Source organism: Schistocerca serialis, chromosome 3 (assembly GCF_023864345.2).
Source record: "Schistocerca serialis cubense isolate TAMUIC-IGC-003099 chromosome 3, iqSchSeri2.2, whole genome shotgun sequence".
NCBI classification, from domain to species: Eukaryota; Metazoa; Arthropoda; class Insecta; order Orthoptera; family Acrididae; genus Schistocerca; species Schistocerca serialis.
In genome coordinates, this window is record NC_064640.1 from 702,261,140 (window position 1) to 702,283,870 (window position 22,731).

General features: G+C 45.5%; 1 protein-coding gene across 1 annotated transcript in view; it reads left to right on the forward strand.

The window, feature by feature from the left end:
• LOC126471116 (deoxyribonuclease CdiA-like) overlaps nt 1-22,731 on the forward strand; it is a 49,468-nt gene that overhangs the window by 22,047 nt on the left and 4,690 nt on the right. The window contains exon 3 of the mRNA XM_050099198.1: nt 20,524-20,646. Coding sequence (XP_049955155.1) covers nt 20,524-20,646 — 123 coding nt within the window. The remainder of the gene's footprint in view (nt 1-20,523; nt 20,647-22,731) is intronic.

The window sequence follows — 22,731 nt, forward strand, 5'->3', positions numbered from 1 at the left end:
TTTTCTGTAACGCGAGTAACAAATGGCCCCATCAATCAAGCGATGCGGTCTACGTCGAAAATTAGCAGAATCCTTCGATTTCTCAGAAGACTGGCTACTAAGTAATTTAGCTCTTTAATTCTACATCTTTTAGCAACTGATAACATTTTAAGGCCGGATATGTTAACGATGATAACTTAAGTTGACGTACAATTTATAAAAAAGTCAGGGCTGTAGACTTGATTTCTTTCATCGATTTTCTGCAATGTTCATTGTTACTTAGGCGATACTGCTAGTTACCTGAGGCGGTGCATTCACAGAAGAAACTGATACATGCGATTCATTACATTATCCCCCTTACTTAACCTAACTTAAAGTTCTTAAGTAGATGTCATCTTGAATGTTGTACACGTAAAAATATTCTTTGCTTGACATTCAGTGATAGGCTTCTTCAAGTCATGGGTAATAATGTATATGAACAGAATTTAAACCATTTTTTGACTGATTTTGGAACTCTGTGTTGCCTCGTCCACGTGAACGTCTCAGTTGTACCTGCTGCTGTTACGTTTGGATGTATGGAGCTTTACGCGTGGTTTCATTAGAATGAGCGTATAACTTTTCCTTTTATGTGTTAAGATATTATGTTAGATTCGACAGTAATCAATTCCTGAAGGATCTACCATTTATTTACAGCTTCATGTAACTCATCGTATTCATCTGATGCCGCTGTAAGGACGAAAACTAGCTTTGAGAAAGCTTAAAAATCACTTTTCTGTTTGCTGTTTTTATTCTGAATGTTAAGGGAATTAATAGAAATAATTATAGCAAGTGCACGCGTACTAAAATATCCTGTTCCTCTTGCAAACGTAGAACAAGTTCCAGTGTTTCATTAGCTCCTGTAGGTCTCTAACGGAAAGTTTTACTCTTTTTGATACTTCTCGTAGCATATATCAAGGATGTTATTATGAGTGAAAATCAGTTCCTTGTCCGCCTCGATAGCTGAGTGGTCAGCGCGGCAGAATGCCATGCAAAGGGGCCCGGGATCGATTCCCCGCTGGGTTGGAGACTTTCTCCGCTCAGGGTCTGGGTGTTGTGTTCACCATCATCTCATCCCCATCGATGAGCAAGTCGCCGAACTAGCGTCACCTAAAAAGACTTGCACCAGGTGACCGGTCTACCCGACGGGAGGCACTAGCCACACCAAATTTCATTTCAGTTCCTTAACATTGTAACGAAAGCGACTGAAGTGACCTTACAGAGGCCTCACCCTTCAAAAAGAACCTTTGTACTACTTCGATCCGGACTGAGTGACGAAAATCTACTTTATCGTATATTAAAAATTAAAGTATACTGAAACAGAGAAAAAAATGCTACTCCAACTTTCTCAAGATAATATCTTGAATTTTGTCAGGATGTCAAAGGGCAGCTAACGAAAATGGTTCTCTCCGAATGTTGTCCAGAAGATAGGCGCATGATTATTGATAGCTTCAGGCTTAGTTTGAAGTGTAACTGTACACAATGGAAAATGAATTGGCTCATACAACCAAAATGAAAGACGAAGAGGTCTGCGACAGCATTACGTATGACGAACACGAAGGGGTAATTTACATGGACTTAAAAATGCGGTAAATTTTCTTCTTAGACCAGAAGGTAACACAGTGAGTTTGGAATAGGAGGGGAAAAACAGTATCACTGGTTGACAAGAGTGTGGCTTTAGGGCAAAACATGAGTACTAGAGAAACAAGTGATGTTCACTAAACTTATTTGGAAGGAAAAATAACATCCTTGCTTCTATGAAACAGAATGTGAATGTCCTTGATGAGGATAGTTCACGTTTTACATGCATTTACAAAAAGTCCCTGGACTAAATACAGAAAAAATTAAGGCAGGAATTTTCGATGGCCCTCATATGAGACGGTGTATAAATGATCCTGGTATATGGTGCTAACTCCACAATACACAGTGAGGTGACAAAAGCCATGGGGTACCTCCTAACATCGTGCCGGCCCTCCTTTTGCCCGCCATAGTGCATCAACTCAACGTGGCATGAACTCAACAAGTCGTTGGGAGTCCCCTGCCGTTCTGCCTCTATAGCCGTCTATAACTGTGAAAAAGTTGCTGGTGAAGGATTTTGGAACAGACATCTCCATTATGTCCCTGGGCCGGCCTGAGTGGCCGAGCGGTTCTAGGCGCTTCAGTCTGGATCCGCGCGACCGCTACGGTCGCAGGTTCGAATCCTGCATCGGGCATGTATGTGTGTGATGTCCTTAGGTTAGTTAGGTTTAAGTAGTTCTAAGTCTAGGGGACTGATGACCTTAGAAGTTAAGTCCCATAGTGCTCAGAGCCATTTGAGCTATCATATCTCATAAGTGTTCAGTGGGATTCATGTCGGGCGATGTGAGTGACCAGATCATTAGCTCGAATTGCCGAGGATGTTCTTCAAACCAGTCGCGAACCGTTATGGCCCAGTGACATGGCGCATTGTCATCAATAAAAATTTCAACATTGTTTGTGAATATGAAGTCCAGGAATGGCAGCAAATGGTCTCCAAGTAGCCAAATATAACCTTTTCCAGTCAATTAACGGTTCATTCCATGTAAACACAGGCCACACTATTTTGGAGCTACCACCATCTTGCACGTTGGCTTGTTAACAACCTGGGATCATGGTTTCGTGGGTTCTGCACACTGGAATCCTGCCATCAGCTCTTAACAACTGAAATCGGGATTCATCTGACCAGGTCACTTACTTTCCAGGCGTCTAGGAACCAACCGATATGGTCACGAGCCGAGGAGGCACTCGTATCGTTCGTCTCCTGCCATAGCACATTAACGTTAAATTTTGCCGCACTGTCCTAACGGGTACGTTCGACATTGATTTCAGCAGTTATTTTACGCAGTGTTGCTTGTCTGCGAGCACTGACAGTTCTACGCAAAGGCCACTGCTCTCAGGATGTCGGCCACTGCGTTGTCTGTGGTGAGAGGTAATGCTTGAAATTTGGTATTCTCGGCTCATTCTTGACACTATGCCCCTCGGAATACTGAATTTCCTAACGATTTCCGAAATGGAATGTCCCATGCGTCTAACTCCAACTACCATTCAGCGTTCAGAGTCTGTTAATTCCCGTTGTGCGGCCGCAGTCACTTCGGAAACCCTTTCACTTGAGTGCAAATGACATCTCCACCAATGCATTGTCCTTTTATATCTCATGTGCGCGATACTATCGCCCTCTGTATCTGTACGTATCGCCACTCCATAACTTTCGTCACCTCAGTGTAGGATCCACGCGCCAGAAAAAGTCACCGCAGCTTTTAGGCATGTCAGCTGTTGAGGACGCTAGAGTCTCAATTGCGAACATCGGTCCACATAGCACAGACCAATAAGACAGCTGCTGTTTGCCGCTACGCTACTCGTCTTGGACATGTGCACAGGGCACTTTCTCTCCCTGTGCCCCTCTGGCATCGGACATCTCGTGTCGTGTCCACAGTGGCGTCGAAGTAATTCTCGTTTCAACTCTTGTGTGGTGTTCTTTTTACACGCTCTCTTTTTCTCCAGTTCTGACGATGTGCACGTTCTCTGGATAATCTCGATGGAAGCTGCACGGGCATATCTAGAGCACGGTGAAAGTCACAACTGACGTCTTAACTCGAAAAGTGCAGCGCGAAGAAAGCGCCAGACAATGCGGCCGTGTTATTGCGAAGCGGACACCTACCGCTACAGCCGTCATCTCGCGCCGCACACGTAAAACAGCGGAGCGGGAGGAGGGGGCGCGCTGCCTTTGTGCCCGCAGGCATTGTCCCGCCGGAAAAAATAGCAACAATGACGCGTCTGCGCTGCATCTGGAAATAAGCCCGCGCCAGCACGGCGTGCGTGTTATCGGCTTCTGTTAGTCGGGCTCGGCTGGGGCGGGATGTTCGTTGCCACTAATACTTGGTTATTAGTTACGTTGAAAGGCTGTATTAGTCACAGCGATGCAATCGTATAGGCACTTACAACGATTTCTCCGTCCCACCAGAAGTCAAACGATCCAATAGTCCACTTCAAAGTAGCTGGTATTTGACAGGTAGCGGGAAGGACTGCTCTTGCCACCAATACACCAATTGGAGCCTGGCGTTGTTAGCGCCCTCTGTGTCGCCATTTTCAGTGCTGAAAGGAATGTGCATGCCATTTCTCAAGTGGAAAACTGTTGCGGACGCGAAAAACCTACTAATTCGAGAGAGAGAGAGAGAGAGAGAGAGAGAGAGAGAGAAACAAAAAATAAAATATTAAAATTCAGAATAGACTTTTTTCGTTATTTCGAGACACTGTTGAGATCTATATCGTACGTCAATTACAGAGTTTTTATCTAAGTGTTGTCGGAACCGAAGACTTTACCGCTTTCGTAGTTGATGGGACACACATGTCCCAAGAATGTAATGCGTATTTTTGAGCGTTGGGACGTCCGTGTCCCAACACTGCATGGTGTTACCGTTACCTATAGAAAAATACTAGGAACCATTGGCGGCATAAATAAATGGCTGAGGGAGATAATATGAGGTGGCGTGTGTTTATAACTGCTTCAGGTGAATCAAAACCGACATCATCTCGGTTCCTAGACAGCTGAAAGTGATCAGCAGTGTTCCCTATACAAATAAAAATTGACCTTCGATAATCATAGGGTCTGACGAAAATCTGAACATGGTCAGTTTCGTGGCATTTGTGCATCCTACATCACTGATTGTCGAAGTCTGTTAACTTAAAAAAAATCGTTAATAAGAGTGTAATACTGGTCATCCTTTTCACCTTCTGTTTTTCAAATGTGTGTAACATTGATTTTAATCACGAAAGAGGAGTTGAGTGATGAGCGAAGCACTGTGGCGGTTGGCTGCAGACAGTATTTGTCACGATAACGTAGCAAATTTGCACTTTGAGCGTCAGGTGACAACTAAAATCAGACGACCATTCCTCACACACACACACACACACACACACACACACACACCAGGGAACGGCTAGCGGCTACTTTGGAGATACTTCTAATGGCTCTACGCTCTATGGGACTTAACATCTGTGGTCATCAGTCTCCTAACTTAGAACTACTTAAACCTAACTAACCTAAGGACATCACACACATCCATGCCCGAGGCATGAATCGAACCTGTGACCGTAGCAGCAGCGCGGTTCCGGACTGAATCGCATAGAACCGCTTGTCTACAGCGGCCGGCGCTGCTTTGGAGAGATACCGCTGCTGTCACCAAGCCGAATGGAGAAAATTGGCATGTCGAATTGCTAGGCTTTCATCAGTGTTATAACATTTCAATACACACAGTCGCGAACCTATTGAAGTTGTTTATTTTTTAGTTTTAGATGACCGGTTTCGATCTTCTGTGAGATCATCTTCACATCTTGCATTCCTCGACGACCGTAGGAATCTTTGGCGTGAAGCAGGTCCATTTGTGCAGGCGTGGAGACACAGAGATGGACCTGCTCCACGCCAATGGTTCCATGGTCATCAAGGAACGTAAGATCCGAAATGATCACACAGAAGATGGAAAACGTTAATCTAAAAGTAAAAATTAACATCTTAAATGCGATCACGACCTTGTGTATTGAAATAAGTTATAATATTATAACAATCGCTGGTTTTCCTGGAACAATGTTCCAAAAAAATTTTCTTCAGTGTATTTGGGAAAACTGCCACCGCCATCCACCTGCCGTGGGACAGGGGCAGGCGGGCCACAGAGCCGATTTCGCGCATCGGTTCGGTGTTGGACAACAATCTATGAGCAGCTATAGCTTCAAGAACTACTTCGACGGTATCCTACGGCTTACACGCACCAAACCAGGCCTGCAAACTTGAGAAAGCAAGCCCGTAGACCATTCCAACACATATCTATTCTGCGAAAGCTAGTGACAAATGAGATAAATCGAGTTGAATAACCAAAACCAAGACTGAATGTTCCCTGGATAGAGGAGCGCGAGCATTTCCGCCTTCATCAATTAATTTTTGGCGTAAATGAAAGCAATGGTCACTGTCAAGTATAACAAGGCTTAAGTTGACCTGCGTTGTCCCAGCTGAATGCAGGGACTCGTCGGAAAACTATTCCAGTATTCACCTGAAGTAATTTATTCTTTAGGTGAGGGTATTCACATCAGTGACATCAAGTAGTTAGATATTAGCAGTAGAGCTTGTAGGTGTGTGGGACATGTCGTCATTTGTTTGGCATCTGTGTGGCGGGAGCTCTGGTAATTTACTTCATATGAGGCTCTACTATCTATCAAGTACGGCCACTGGCGACTTACAACGGTTTGGTTGTCATAGATCCTTCCTAGTTACCGAATAAGTGGGTTTGTTGATCCTCTCGCCTAGAATTTTGCAACTGTCTTCATAAATATTTCCACGAATTCCAGCTCTTCGGCAGCTTCGTGAAAATAGCGTGCTGGGGAGTTAGCTGGCTCTATAGCGCCATATTTTGTAAGATCTGAAGCCTCTGTATGTGCTTTTTAGCTGGGTTTCGCCAAACAACTTTGACCGAGTCCATAACAAGCCGAAGGAGCATCCTGTAATTACTGAGTCCACAGTTAATAGAAAGTTCAAACATTGCGTTGAGGACTTAGTACAGTGTCCCACGACGATGAGATGAGATGTCTAGCTTTTAACTTCTTGTGTTTGTTGATGCCACATAAGTTGCCTGTCTAGGACGACTCCAAGATATTTCTTTGTGTCAGTCCAGTGGATCGGTCCTGCAAGAAGATGGACTTCTGTAATGGCTGGTTTGTGGCATTTTTTGATCATTATGGTCTGGCTGTTAGTAGCAATGAAGCCAATGTGCCATTGTGATGCCCCGGCCTCTAGCGTTTGACAGAGGACTTGAATTCTACGGTGTAGCGCTTCGGACCTCTTGCTTCTGATGATAATGGCTATGTTATGAGCGTAAGCCGCTCGCATCACTCGTGACATCAGACCAAGCACTGATCCCAGCGACACCTCGGCCTTAATCATTATCTGAGTAGCTGACTCGTACGACGAAATTCCACTTTTCAAAATAGATTTTCCGTAACATAACGTATGGATTGGAGAATCCCAACACGAAGAATTTATGTAGGAGCCCTTCGTGCCAAACGCTGTCGTAGGCACGTGATACATCGAGGAAGATAGCCCAGCAGAACTCCCGTTATTAAAGGCCAAAGTTGCTTGTTCTACGACGTGTAGAAGTTTTTGCGTTATAAAGTGGCCCTCTGTTAATCCAAATTGTTTTTCAGGAATGATGTTATCCTCTAGTTCATCTTGCCATCACCTGTTGCAGTGTTCGACGTCCGACGAATTTGTCTGCTTTTGTGGACAGTGACTCGCCGTTTCGCTAGAGGATCCCTTTAACTACTTTTTTTAAAATTTACTGGCTTCGGGACATGCTCATACAGCCATCTCAACCGCGCAGTGTCAGTTATGACGATATGAACGTAATGATAACACAGCAACCATTCCCCGAGCCGAGAAAATCTGGATAGGTACTTCTTGATGGTGCCGAGGAGCTAATGCTGTCGGTAATGAAAGTGTTAAGTCTCTCTATAGCGTCGTCCTCGTCGGGTGCATTGTCTTGATGGATTTCCGGTGTAGTAGGTGATTTGCAATACCTCTGTGGAACTTGTTCCAATCTTTCTTCTTCATATTAAGGCGTTGTACTGCTTGCGCTAGTTCCCCTTCCATTCGGAAGATTACAGGGAGACTGTCCGACGGAAGTGCACAGACAGTCTCTACAGCGATGTTGAAACCCTTCCAAAAGGCGATGTCGAGAACATCTGGCCTGTCTCTGAGGTGCTGATATATAGTTGGCTCTTCAGGACCACAAATTTTTTGCAAGGATCTGTTCAGTTGCCTGGAGGAGACGACGTCCACCCATGATAGTGGTTCTAGAGTTCTTGGCCTTGTGTTTCGCATTCAGCTCACGATCCACAAATACGTAGCTTCCCCAGGAGGTATAGAAAGTCTTGCGCGTCTTCTGAGTGAGGGTGTCCCCTCGGTGGTCGACACATTGCTGTGGAAGGTGAAAGGCTTGACGTGACCCCTTAAGTGGTATTTGACCGCGATGGCTGCTGCATCAATCGCGCAGAGGATTGGCGCCGGTACTGCGTTATGTCGAACTGAACTTCGGGTGCAACTCGCTGTGCCACCTCCAGCAATCATTCTGTCGTTCCTGTAGTAGACGTAATTTAATGTACTTGAGGTGAGTCTCCACGACTACGCAGATACCAGTGTTTTCCTACTGCAGGAAATGCCTGAATTCAAGCAGGTGATGGTAAACCTCACTAATATTCCAACCGCTATAGTGAGGTCTTCATTGTGTCTCATTCGACTTATTCTCAGGTTTATGCTACATCGCTGCTGAGGGTTGCCTTGACATCGGCTACGATGTTATCTGGAAGACTCTTAATGACGTTTTTTATTTTTACCGGAAGGAAGGAAGGATATTAGTGTTTAACGTCCCGTTGACAACGAGGTTAATAGAGACGGAGAGGAAGAAAATACGTCGTGCCCTTTCAAAGGAGCCATTCCGGCATTTGCCTCCAGAGAATTAGAGATATCACGGAAAACTTAAGTGAAGAAGGCTAGACGGAGATACGAATCGTCGTCTACCCGAATGCGAGTCCAGCGTGCTACCAACTGTGTTACCTCACTCGGTACTTCTGCCAGAGTCTGTGTGCCTATTTCCAGGGCTATTGTCATGTCGCATTATTCTCTCGTTGTCTACTGCGTGCTTATTCCCTTGTGTCGTGGTGTCCCATGGCTGATGTAGAAAGATAACTCCTGGTGGCACTAGAGGCCAGCATGTCTGTCTAAAAACTTTTAGTACCGGTTGGTTATAATTAAAGTGCAGTTACTCACAGAGGTCCAGTGTGGGCTGTAATAATCGTATGGCAACGAAACTTGGCAGATGCTCTTATGCCTTAACGCGGAAATGATTTAGGCTGAAAAAAAATAGTTCCAATTTTGGCCACCAGGTGCAAATATAGCGCTGTGAATTAAAGAAAGACGTATAGAAAAGTTTCCATATGTGATGGATTAGGAACGGGACGTGGGCAGGAAAGAACAAAAAAGTGAGAAACGCATAGTGTTGATGTTACTATTAACTGTCACTGACACAATTTATTCAGCATGGGCACCGGAGATGTCGATGAGATGCTGTACAGCGCCAATTTGCACCTGATGGCAAAAATTTGAACTCCTTTTTTTCCAGCGTGTATCGGTTCCGGATTAACGCTTTAGAATATCTACGAAGTTTGGGTGCCATACGATAATTACAGCCCACACTGTGCCAATGTTAGTAGCTGCACTTTAATTATAACCACCCAGTACATTGTTCGATGGTGATGCTTCAGCTCTTGGAGCTGAAGGAGGAACCTTGCCGCTGGTCTAGCGGTGGCAGATCCCTCACCTGTCTGTTGGCGCTCTAGTGTGATTGCACCCCTTGTAGCTGGCAGGGTCATTTCCGCCACATAGAGAGCACTGGCGGTAGCACCCTTCCGTAGATTGCACTGTCGACTGTCGTGGCCCGGGTCGTTTTTAACGCACCTGGCGACGTGAGATAAGTCCTGACAGTGACACTGATAACTTTGTGTAGATACACGGCTGGCTCTTAGCTTCTCTGCCGCAACTGCAAGTGAGAAACATCAAAATAGTTCGAAGATCTCGCGGTGTTCGTTAATGTCTGCAAGTGCGACCACTCTGTTGTGATCTGCGCCGCGAGGAGCTTCAAGTAGTCCACTGTGTTCGCGAAGAAGGGCAGATCTTCGAAGTCTTCTTTCACCTCTTCGTTCTTCGTGGTTGTCGGAATTCAACGAATGAAGTCTTTTAAGAAGTTTAGGGAAGGTGTAGCGTGGTATACCATTGTTGCTGTCTTGTTTATCCCCTTCGCATAGTCTTTCGAAGAGGTATGAGCAAGTTTTTTGTCCCTATTGGCTTGCTTTGTACATAAGTGGATACTTGCAGTTTTGTTTAAGCCAGTCGTGTAACTTCTTGTAGCTTTCAGAGTACTGTATTACGACAGGCGGAATCATCTGCTTTTCTTGCTACTGTGGTAATTCGACGTCGTAGACAGGATTACATTCTTGAACGATGCTGTATTGATTGGTCATTTCTATAGCGGGTGGTTGTGGTGCTCTTCTTGCCATTACCTGTTTCTTCCTAGGCGACGTGATAAATCCAGCTTCATTTGTACAGGAATGTTGAGTATCGCTTTTAGCAGTTGTAGGAACACTGGAGTTCCATTTTGCTTGCTACGTCTCTATATCATCATCACTTGAATATTCCTAAGTGTTAACCAAATCCGTATCCACGTCCATGTGCCTTATCGTCATACTTGTTATCCCTGCCTCCATAACTGTGATCGTCGTAATTGGAGTGGCAGATGGAGCCGCCGGCAGAGCAAACTCCGCGGGACAGCGATCGGCCGATACAGGAGTGCTCGAGGCGGCTGAATACCGCGCACTCGCTACACTTCTTCCTCCTCGGCATTACTCACTCGAATAATTTCCCACGCGCTGTCTGCTCCTTCTCTCTAAGCTACTAGCCTAGTCGCTGAATGGTATATTATTTTATGCAGCAGTGTTGGCTACTGTTATATTGTTAATTTTTGACGTTTATTTAGCTTAGCGTGTTCATGTGTCTCGTCATGTTGCAGTGGTAAACGGTTCCCCATTCGTTTCTGCTCTGTTTCTATTCATTCGTTACCGTGTCATGTGCCTGGAGCGCCACCAAATGAAATTCAGTGTCGCGGTGGGCAATAGTCATAATATTCTGTCCCATTAATGTAAACTTCCATCGGTTCTGCAGAGAACACTGTACCGGGCGAAGTGGTGTACTGATTCAGACTCTGACTCGCATTTGGGAAGCGATAGTTCAAAGCCCCGTCTGGTATGGTTTTTCATGGTTCCCTCTATGTAATTAAATCACTTAAGTCATATATTCTGAGATGGTCCTTTCTAAACGACGCTGTCAGTTCCCTTCCCCATCCTTTCCCAGTCCAAGGTTGTGCTCCGTCCCTACTGAACTTTTCGTCGGCTGCACGTTAAGTCCTATTATGCCTCTTTCCCTTTGATCAAAACATTTACGTCTCACTCATGACTCTTTATTCACAAAATTTACTATAAATTAATGGATGATCATATAGTCAAATGCGATGGATCTCAGTGTCGTTGAACTCCACCATCAGGCTCCTCACCAGACGCGACGAAAGCGTTGATGCCACACATACTTGTTCTGAAGCTCGAATGTATGTAAATCCAGTATATTTGATGTGCTGATTATCACCACCCAACGTCACGTACGTCAAAGTACACATGAAAAAAGGAAATGAGGTAGATTAGGCCTTCACATTCCACAGATATTACGTCATGAAAGTCGAGTTCGGATTGTGAAGGAAATCGGTTGTGGAGAGAAAAGAAAAAGGCATTTCCGTTAAGCGAGTTATGATGGAAACCTTAAATCTGGATGGTTTACTGGGATTTAACCACCGTCTAATGTGCTGACCATTGCGTCACTTCCATCGGGCTCGGTAATAAAACTGCTGTTTTGGTTCAAATGGCTCTGAGCACTATGGGACTTAACTTCTGAGGTCATCAGACCCCTAGAACTTAGAACTACTTAAACCTAACTAACCTAAGAACATCACACACATCCACGGCCGAGGCAGGATTCGAACCTGCGACCGTAGCAGCAGCGCGGTTCCAGATTGAAGCGCCTAGAATCGCTCGGCCACACCGGCCGGCGATAAATAGTTTTGAAAATAAAAAATATAAAATATTTACTTGGTTTACAAAATTATTAAAACGAAGATTTCATGTTTATGGTTTTTGTACAAGAAATATTGATAAAACTGCTCAGCACTTGGGCTGAAATGGGTAGGATCTTCAACTGGAGGGAATTATTTGAGAGGCGACGGGTTGAGGGGTTCTGATGGTGTAAACTGTGGGGTTTTAATGGAGGAAGAGGGTTGGTGTTTGCGAATGGGTGTAACGTGGAGGTATGGTTTGTGGGGACCATAGGATGTGGGATAGGTACAACTGGAATGGAGAATGGGGCATGCTGATGAGGAGGAAAAGTTGGAGAATGTTGGGCAGGGAACAGGGAAACCTGATTTGGGGAATGGTTGTTCGTGCATTAGAATTGATAGTAAGTGTCAGTGCGAAGGTGTGGACGACGTGTAGGATTAGAAATTAGTCGGCAAAAATGGGACTGTTGAACTCAAGTTTATGGGACGCACGGATTATGTTGAGGTGTTCAGCGTGTGGGGCGGTAGGGAAAATTTGGGGCTGCTAAATAATTTAGGTGAAGCTAATTCCCTGAGTACTAAGCGGATGTAATTAAGTGTTACTTTCGAGTGCGCATTGTAGCGATCACTGGAGTTGAAGGTTACAAAGGTTTAACGACTGTTGTGGTGTAAAAGTACTAACAGCTTCATTGCTTGACTCCTGTATCACCATCAGCATCAACACCACCTTGTGGATGCAAGATCTCGGAGTACGTAGTATAACAGGAGATGTTGGTCATCGCATCCCCAGCAGCCAGTGGTGTTTTAACCGATGATTTTTGGCTTCCACTGGGAATAGCTCGCCGTTTCCAACCGCATCTTCAAAATGGCTCTGAGCACTATGGGACTCAACTGCTGTGGTCATCAGTCCCCTAGAACTTAGAACTACTTAAACCTAACTAACCTAAGGACATCACACACATCCATGCCCGAGGCAGGAAACCGCATCTTCTTTCCATTTGATTTCCACAATACATCCACATTTCCCTAAGAAAATGAATTATGCAGCCTCTCTTTTAATTAATTACGAATACGTTCTTGAAGTGCTCTAGACCAAAAGGGAGAGAAGAGAAGCGGCGCTCGATGTTTTTCCTGGATGTTGGTATTCTGCTCAACGTTTGTGTCGATGAAAGTAATTTTAAAAGTGAAACTTCTTTCTTGAGAAAGTGGTCTGAAAAGTGAGAAACGACTGTATAGCCAAACATACAGTCTTGGCATCTACTTTATTGCATTTAAACTTAGTTTAAAGATTATAAATCGTCTGGGCCGTTATTGCACCATGTTATACAAGCAGATACCGTTTGAATAAAACGACGCCCCTCTTCCTTCACTTTGTCACTTTCTCTCACTTAGATCACCTGGACGTTCAGCATCTTCTAAAAAAGACGATTTCAACAGACACACAGTATTCTGAGTACAATTTTGGGCTATCACTTACAGCACTATAAGTTGTGGCAGTTACTCTCTTCTGCCTAAATGTTATGTATAAACGAATCCAAAGACACTGTTGGTCCTGGCTGTGCATACTCGTACATACGCTTTGCCATGGGAGATGCAGGACGATATAAATTGCCACGAGAAACATAGAATGTGACAGCAGAATTATCAGTAACTTCAGCTGCGCTTAAGTATTCTTTCTGAACCCCTGATTTGAAAACCATTGTACTCTCTTACTCTCAAGCAACACTACAATTACTTACATACCGATTCGTACTACACTAAAACGACATCCGTGGGGAGTAGTGGATGAAGGGGAGTACAAGAGCACTTCATGTTTACTCCTAATTACCCTCCTCACTCCCCAATTCCAAGATCGTGGATACAGTCCACTTGTCCAGACGCTGTTCGAGACATTATTGCCGGCCGGTGTGGCCGAGCGGTTCTAGGCGCTTCAGTCTGGAACCGCGCGACCGCTACGGTCGCAGGTTCGAATCCTGCCTCGGGCATGGATGTGTGTGATGTCCTTAAGTTAGTTAGGTTTAAGTAGTTCTAAGTTCTAGGGGACTGATGACCTTAGATGTTAAGTCCCATAGCGCTCAGAGCCATTTTTTGAGACATTGTTGGAAATTTGTAGCAAGCTCCTATGGGATCAAACTGCTGAGGTCATCGGTCTTTAGGCTTACATACTACACTACTTAATCTAACTTAAACTAACTTACGCTAAGGACAACACACACACACACACACACACACACACACACACACACACACACACACACACACACACACACACACGTCCATGCCTCGAGCCTCCGACGGGGGTGAGCCCCCGCGAACCGTGTCAAGGAGCATAGACTGCGCGGCTACCCCGCGCAGCGATATTTTTAGACTAGCAGTAGTGTGGAAACTTTTGAGTTCAATCCTTAGCATGTTTCATTTGTTAAAAATAGCGCAATTGGGCTACTACAGTAATGCCAGTCTATCTGTGTCGGTCTCAAGGGGTTCTGGTAGATCAATTACACTGGCAATAGTGTGGAAGTTTATGGGTTCGATCCTCATAATGTTTATTTTTCCTAAATTTAAACTGTTTTCCACGAATTTTGGTATTTGGGATGGTAAGATTATGACACAAGCTCAGACACTGCAGAGCACTGTCTATCGCCATTTTCTAATGACAGTCTGATAAATGTCTGTGTGAGCTATCTGAGTGTTAAAATATTTCTATGGTGGGATATTTCAACAGTTATTGTTGTTTGATAACTACTGATGTGTATCGGTTGATTCATAACGCAGACGTGGCTGGATGCATTCATTTTTGGCTATGTGTGTTTCAGGTGTCATTGTAGGCTAAGATGAAAGCAGTGGCATATAGTATTCAGGGAAGTTTCATTACAGTGGAGAAAGCTCACAGCAACAATCAATAGTTATTGTCAGTTCCAAACTTCATGTACAGCAATTAAATTCAGTTCCTCTCAGCATTTATTCTACATAATGCGCAACATAAAATTCCAAATTCAAGAACTGCAGTAGAAGGTGGTGCTACAAATCTTACAAAGTTGTGTCCAGTTTTCGAGTCTTATCTATCATTAGGGATGAGCTTCATTCCAAATGAGGAGCCATGTGCGATTCTGCTCTACGAGACAAGACACCGTTAAACCTATTTGCAAAGCTAACGTCTGGTTTATACATACATCATTGCTCCAGAGAACGAAAGATAACACTTATCAAATTACGCATCAGCAGCAGGGATCCTTAGGCTAAGTACGAAAGAAATATAAAGCATTTTATCGATGGAGACGGCAGTTTTTCCTACTGAGGATGCAAAGCTGGTAGTGTTGTTATTCATTGTATAGTTTCTCGGATTTTCAGCAACGGCTATTTACCGTTTTGACAAACGTTTTTGTCCTTCAACCTACCTTGTAAAGTAGTATTGACCAAACCGACGGACGACCTGCATCTACAACGAACATATAGACTGACAGTGAGATAAAATCAAATTCTGGTTGAATAGAATCTGCGTGTGCAGTTGTCGATCGGTGTTTATGAGTCCTACATCCGTTTTTGGGATTGGCTGGCTGGTTCTTCTTCTACGCCTCAAAACACCAACACTTAAACAAAACCGCATGGAACAAAGTATCATGTTTTTAGGGCATATGCGATATTTAATACCGACTGAGGTGTCGTAGTGTTTAAGACACTTCACCCGTATTCAGAGAGTGCATGGCTTAGATTCTTTATATTACTCCCAGCTGTTGGCGGAATGGTTACTTTGAGAAGATCACTGCTGATGTCCTTCTCAATCTGCCCTAGTGGTCCACCTCTAAACAACTCGACAAAGACGGGACGTATTTCCAAACCCTACTTTTCTTCATTTTCTAATTTGACACTGTTCAAAGACTCATCAATATTCTAACCTCGTAGTAGCGAAATTACAAGACAAAGAAAAAATTGAAAAACTCTGTTTGTATTGCCAACTACTTTTGCCATGGCATACGATGTTTGGTGCGGCATTCGCGGTTTCGTATTAGTCTCTGAAGTGCACAAGCCCTTCTATCAGCGTATGTCCTTTCCTCTCTCTCTCTCTCTCTCTCTCTCTCTCGACACGCACGCACGCATGCACGCACAGAATCCCTGCCTGGGCGTAGCTAGAGGAAATTCACTCAGTTACCCCGTCAGACTTGTGAAAGCGCACCCCGTTACGGTACGGAAACGAAAAGGTAACAGACCAAAAGCATTCTGTAGTGTAATACTGTACACGCATGACGCATAATAGCCTGCTCTGTGGAACAGTTTCAACTACTGGGTCGTAGAGGGTGTCGCGACTGCAGCTCATCACCAGAGTTAGAAGCACAAATTAGAGATGCAGCATATGTAACAGAGCAAATGAAATGCACGGATGGATCATTTTTCGAAGTCTTCTAACATTTGCAGCTTTTAACGTGTAGTTCGTCATAAATTTGTCTTATATTTGAAAAGTTGTTTATTTTACATAGCTGACTGGTATGTTGCATTTGGATTAAATCAATGGAATAAACCAGATATAAACGAAAGGATTGAGGAGCAGCTGAAATGAGATTATCGGCAAACTTAACGTAAAAAATTTAGGACAGTGTGGTGGTGGTGGTAGTAGTAGTAGTAGTAGTAGTAGTAGTAATCGTGGTGGTGATGGAGGGATTCCACTACGTTAGAAGTAAAATAACACGCAACGGAAGAAGCAAGGAGGATATAAGAAGCAGACTATCACTGGTAAAGAGAACGTTGCCCACCAAAACAAGTTTGTAATTATCAAGCATATGCTTTAACTTAGGAAAGAAATTTTTAGAATGCTCTCTTGACAGCACAAAAACAGGCCGTGGCTGAAATTTGAATTACCCGCCGTGTTGCGCAGGAACCGATGATATAAAGGATACGCAGATCTGCACATAAAAGTAAATAATACTTGTAGTTAGGAGTTAGTAGAAAGATTAACACCTTTTTGACACTTAGCATAAGAATGTACCCTCTAAAATACAAGCAAGAAAACTACGTCGCGTCATTTGTAGCACTGCGGGCCTAGTAAAGGCACTTCATTTCATGATGTGGAGTCAAGAGCGGTAAGAAGTATTGAAATGTTGGCAGACTTAGCATAAGGCTCTCGTAGCTATGTGGCGTACTCGGTGATCTAATAGGTAACCGCCCGGCGACAAGGTTTGGTTTGTATTTGGCTTAGTGTAATTTTTTGCATTGCTCCATTAATTTGTTTAAGTGGTATAAATCACGAAATAATTAGATCGAATAGTTCACGGTTCTTATTGAGATTTTTTCGGCCCTCAAAACGGCATAGCATGTGACTTCTTTGCCACTTAATATCCCGTCCAAAGGTCTTCAGCCTCAATGACTGGGTGCGGTCTGTGGGAAGGGGGTCTGCGAGGTTCTTAATAAATCTCTCATTTTCTACGAACTCCTTCCAGGCTGCTAAGGTGATGATCCAAAGCTTATCACGGGCTCTTGGCGCCAGTATTCTAGCATGGTACGTTTCGTCTCTGCCCATAGGTTTTCAACAGGTTTTAGGTATGGAGCAGGACAGTCGAGAACGGAAATATCATTCTATTCTACAAACGATTCCTGCACCAATGCTGACATATGTATAGGAGACAGATCCTGCCAGAAACAGATTACGCTCTCAGGAATAACTGATGGGACCATAATATTGCTCATAATATGGGTATAATGAGCAGCATCAAGTCGACCATCTATCCTGTGAAGCATTCCAAGCCCCAAACTGCCACAGTCGCAGGACCACACCGAGATGACACATGGATATACCTGAGGTCCAAACGGGTACCTTGGTGCCTTTGTGCTCGTACTGGACCATCATTCGTTGAGGACAATACCGATTCGTCGAGAAATACCACGTTCCGCCAGTCACGACTGACACTGACATCGGCTAACTCTAATCGGTGAGTCGATGTTCACCACGGAGTCTCTCCATGAAGGCAGCATGACTACTAAGTAGTCCGGCCTCCCAAAGTCGGGGCCGAACCGTATTCACCGACCTGCGAAACGCAATAGTATGTACCAACTCCGCTGAGTTTAAAGAAAAGAGTTTACTGCGACGTGATGGCAAGTTCATTATCCTGGACAGGTGTTGTTACACGCCAAAGTTCAGCTACCGCAAGCCCACTGGATTTTCCAGTATCTCGATAACGTTTTATTCATCGTCATGCAGCTCACTCAGGAACGCCCTGGCCTCCAACCCCTTTAAATTCCCTCCATCGACAAGAGCAATGAAGCGGGCACGAAGAACCTGTTGACGATGAGGCATATCGCATGAATAATGTGACCAGACTGAAAGCAATGTGGTGCAGGTATTCGACCTTGCTTGTGTACCATGACTGGTGTTACAGAACGAATGGTGCGCTTGCAGAACTAACTCGCCGCGATAGACTAAGTCTGTTACCGTGTTACACCAATGAAACTGTGAATAATTATCTCATAGTATGTGAGCAGTAGTAAATTTAATTTTTCAACTCCCGAGAGTTCATTCTCCACCATAAGTGACTCTCCTTGATTTATGGTCAAAATACTGAGAAGATCAATTACAAGTAACGTTTTAAGTACTATTTCCTCGTGGTCCCTCAGTTGTCCCGGCGACGGTGTAATTGCCCGACGTTGTAGCGACCGCTCTTGTTGTCTTGTTGTATAAGTAGGCGGTCCCTGATGTAAAGGCAGCTGGTTGGCTCTGGTCTGATATGCTTCGCAGCGTCTTGCATTTTCCGTGGCAGGTAACTCAGATTCACTCAGCTGTACCCGTAAATTATTTGCAGAGCAACAATATATACGGCCGGTCGGTGTGGCCGAGCGGTTCTAGGCGCTTCCGTCTGGAACCGCGCGACCACTACGGTCGCAGGTTCGAATCCTGCCTCGGGCATGGATATGTTTGATGTCCTTAGGTTAGTTAGGTTTAAGTAGTTCTAAGTTCTAGGGGACTAATGACCTTATACACTCCTGGAAATTGAAATAAGAACACCGTGAATTCATTGTCCCAGGAAGGGGAAACTTTATTGACACATTCCTGGGGTCAGATACATCACATGATCACACTCACAGAACCACAGGCACATAGACACAGGCAACAGAGCATGCACAATGTTGGCACTAGTACAGTGTATATCCACCTTTCGCAGCAATGCAGGCTGCTATTCTCCCATGGAGACGATCGTAGAGATGCTGGATGTAGTCCTGTGGAACGGCTTGCCATGCCATTTCCACCTGGCGCCTCAGTTGGACCAGCGTTCGTGCTGGACGTGCAGACCGCGTGAGACGACGCTTCATCCAGTCCCAAACATGCTCAATGGGGGACAGATCCGGAGATCTTGCTGGCCAGGGTAGTTGACTTACACCTTCTAGAGCACGTTGGGTGGCACGGGATACATGCGGACGTGCATTGTCCTGTTGGAACAGCAAGTTCCCTTGCCGGTCTAGGAATGGTAGAACGATGGGTTCGATGACGGTTTGGATGTACCGTGCACTATTCAGTGTCCCCTCGACGATCACCAGTGGTGTACGGCCAGTGTAGGAGATCGCTCCCCACACCATGATGCCGGGTGTTGGCCCTGTGTGCCTCGGTCGTATGCAGTCCTGATTGTGGCGCTCACCTGCACGGCGCCAAACACGCATACGACCATCATTGGCACCAAGGCAGAAGCGACTCTCATCGCTGAAGACGACACGTCTCCATTCGTCCCTCCATTCACGCCTGTCGCGACACTACTGGAGGCGGGCTGCACGATGTTGGGGCGTGAGCGGAAGACGGCCTAACGGTGTGCGGGACCGTAGCCCAGCTTCATGGAGACGGTTGCGAATGGTCCTCGTCGATACCCCAGGAGCAACAGTGTCCCTAATTTGCTGGGAAGTGGCGGTGCGGTCCCCTACGGCACTGCGTAGGATCCTACGGTCTTGGCGTGCATCCGTGCGTCGCTGCCGTCCGGTCCCAGGTCGACGGGCACGTGCACCTTCCGCCGACCACTGGCGACAACATCGATGTACTGTGGAGACCTCACGCCCCACGTGTTGAGCAATTCGGCGGTACGTCCACCCGGCCTCCCGCATGCCCACTATACGCCCTCGCTCAAAGTCCGTCAACTGCACATACGGTTCACGTCCACGCTGTCGCGGCATGCTACCAGTGTTAAAGACTGCGATGGAGCTCCGTATGCCACGGCAAACTGGCTGACACTGACGGCGGCGGTGCACAAATGCTGCGCAGCTAGCGCCATTCGACGGCCAACACCGCGGTTCCTGGTGTGTCTGCTGTGCCGTGCTTGTGATCATTGCTTGTACAGCCCTCTCGCAGTGTCCGGAGCAAGTATGGTGGGTCTGACACACCAGTGTCAATGTGTTCTTTTTTCCATTTCCAGGAGTGTATGTTAAGTCCGATAGTGCTCAGAGCCATTTGAACCATCTGTATGCCTTGTCTTTGTGGCTACATCTCACTCGGATAGTGAGCGGAAATAAAATACAAATGTCGTGAGGGAAAACATGGATGATCATACGCAAACGGCGTAGAAATTGTATTTCGTAAAATAGAAGACGAGAAAAGCAAATCAGAGACTTAGTGTTGATAATATACAAACTTGGGCACAACAGGAGTCGCTCACCTATTATATGGGGAGCGGAATATGCTCTGGAGAAGCGACATGCATACACGAAAATTGTAACAACAAACTAATTTTGGTAACAGAGCCGCGGTCGCAACACCAGCTCCGGGATTAGCGTCTGCTGCTGACGCTAGAGCCAGTCTCTGGCTGCGGCGCGTTAAATTTGCGCATGCGCGTAGCCGCCGCCTCCTCCTTCACCGCCGCCGCCGCCTCCTCCTCATGCTGCTGCAGCCTGGCGCGCTCGCGAGCGGAAGGGCTCGTACGCCGAGGAAATTCCCATCACCCGCCAGTCTAATGCTGGGGTGAGCATCATCGATTTCAGTCGGACAATCACAATCGTTTTGTCACGACACTGATGTTATGCAGAAGTACACGCATGGACGATCGAAAAGTCAGCCGATAATAAAACGTGAAGCGAGATAAAAAATTATCATCATGGACTGAGGAGGGTCTGTCATACAGTTCTGAAATACTGGGAGCGGATGTTTTGGGTCTAGTCGGACGATTGAATCGAATTTCTTGAAATCAGTGCAAGAGAATAATAATGAAATGTCATTGTGGACTTTGGTTTCAAATTTCAAATGAATAAAATTTAACTTCATTAAATGGGCAATACCTCATTAAGCTAACTAAAAGCCTTTCAGTACTTCAAGTACAGTTATGAACGACATTATTATTCGTGTTATGAGATCAAATAATTGCAAGTAACTTCTGTAAGCAGTTGACCGAAAATCTGGTGTATTTCCTATCTCAATTCTGCGTCTGACAGCCATTCAGAAGAATTTGCTTGAATTCCCGGTATCGCCAAGGATTTTTCCTTGGCGGAACAGGGTCTACTTAGCCTCGTGTGACATCTGAGGATCTACTTCAATGAGAAGTAGCATTTCCAAGTTCTGGAAAGCCTACAGTGACCGGGAGAGCGGTGCGCTGACCGCATGCCCTCCATACGGCGTCAGAATTACGGCTCCTTGGCAGAGGATGACGCTACAACCGGATGGCGTCCCGCAGTTCTCTAAACCTAATAGTGTTTTTTTTTCTTTTATGTGGTCTCACGTCTTCATATAATTACTGAATTGACCATTCACTTGTCTTACACACAGATATTTCATCCGGCATTTCTTCTATCTCAATTTTGTAAATATAGCGAAAATGTTTTCTACAACTTAAAAATCCATGTTTATATGAAATATCTGTGTTTAGATCGTCGATTCTGAGGTTGGTTCAATGCAGCTGTCCTCTTCATTTCAGCATAACTGCCGCCCCTCGCGTTATCGACAACGTACCATATGTAGTTATGCCTAGGTGTGTCCCTGTGATTCTATACATGTACCATCTCTTCAGCTGCTCTGTTCAGCAACGACTCGTGTCGTGACAAAAAGTAAAGTCATACGGCGGGGTTAGCTGGGAGACCCTGAAGATTTGGTACAACTGCCTAAGACTGCGTTCATAGTGGCACCAACAGCGATCGCCAGACACCGCCGAAGACATCTTGGTCACAGTGTGTCCGATCTCTTTCGACAGTTTTTAGGGGGATCAAGTAGATTAAAGTCTATTCTTTCAAGGAGGTTACGATCTGCTGGGGCCGAAAGATGACTCTGACTGTGGCGGAGGAATCGCCCATTTGTAGGTCGTAAAATGATGACACTTTCTCGCCTGGACTTGGGTCGTTGAGGCTGTGGTGACTGCAATCGAATAGCGACCCGATAATGATACATTCCTGTTTACAATAATCCTTTACTCATTTTGATAAAGAGACGGGATTTCAGCAAGCGGTAGACTGTTGCCCATCGATGAGGTAGGTTGGTGCCAGTGCCCCGCACAACGATGTCTGCCTGTTCGGTAGACAGCATGCATTAGCTGCGACGGTAGTTTCCGTCACCGATGTGTGTCAGGTTCAGCTCCTGGTAGCCTGTCTGTCTCGTGGGCGCTGCGAACCATACCAGAAAGTACGATGTTTAGACCGCAGTGTCTAGCATGTCCGAAGTCTAAGGCATATGGTCGCACTGGGCGGTGATCAGCAACGATGAAAACCATCAGGAACCGGTGAACAACAACAGCAAGACCGAGGAAGCCCTAGCAGGATCGAACATGCGATCTGTAAGGGAGGTGGTCGTCAGCCGAAGATAGTCACCCTGCAGGTGATCCGCAGTGCGAAGTCGCCAAGTCGTCTGCATGCAGCTTCCAGCTCAGGCAGGCACCTGCAGCTACTGCAGACGATGTCCTTGCAAGGTGACTGGATGCATCATCTGGCCCTGCAGTGCTCTTTGCTTCCAAGTTAACAGCTGATGAAGGTGCTCGTGTTCGGCATCACGTGCTCACCGAGATACCGTCATGTACAGAGAAAGTCGGCAAGCATTTGAGGACATCTAGGAGTGAGGGTCTCGTTT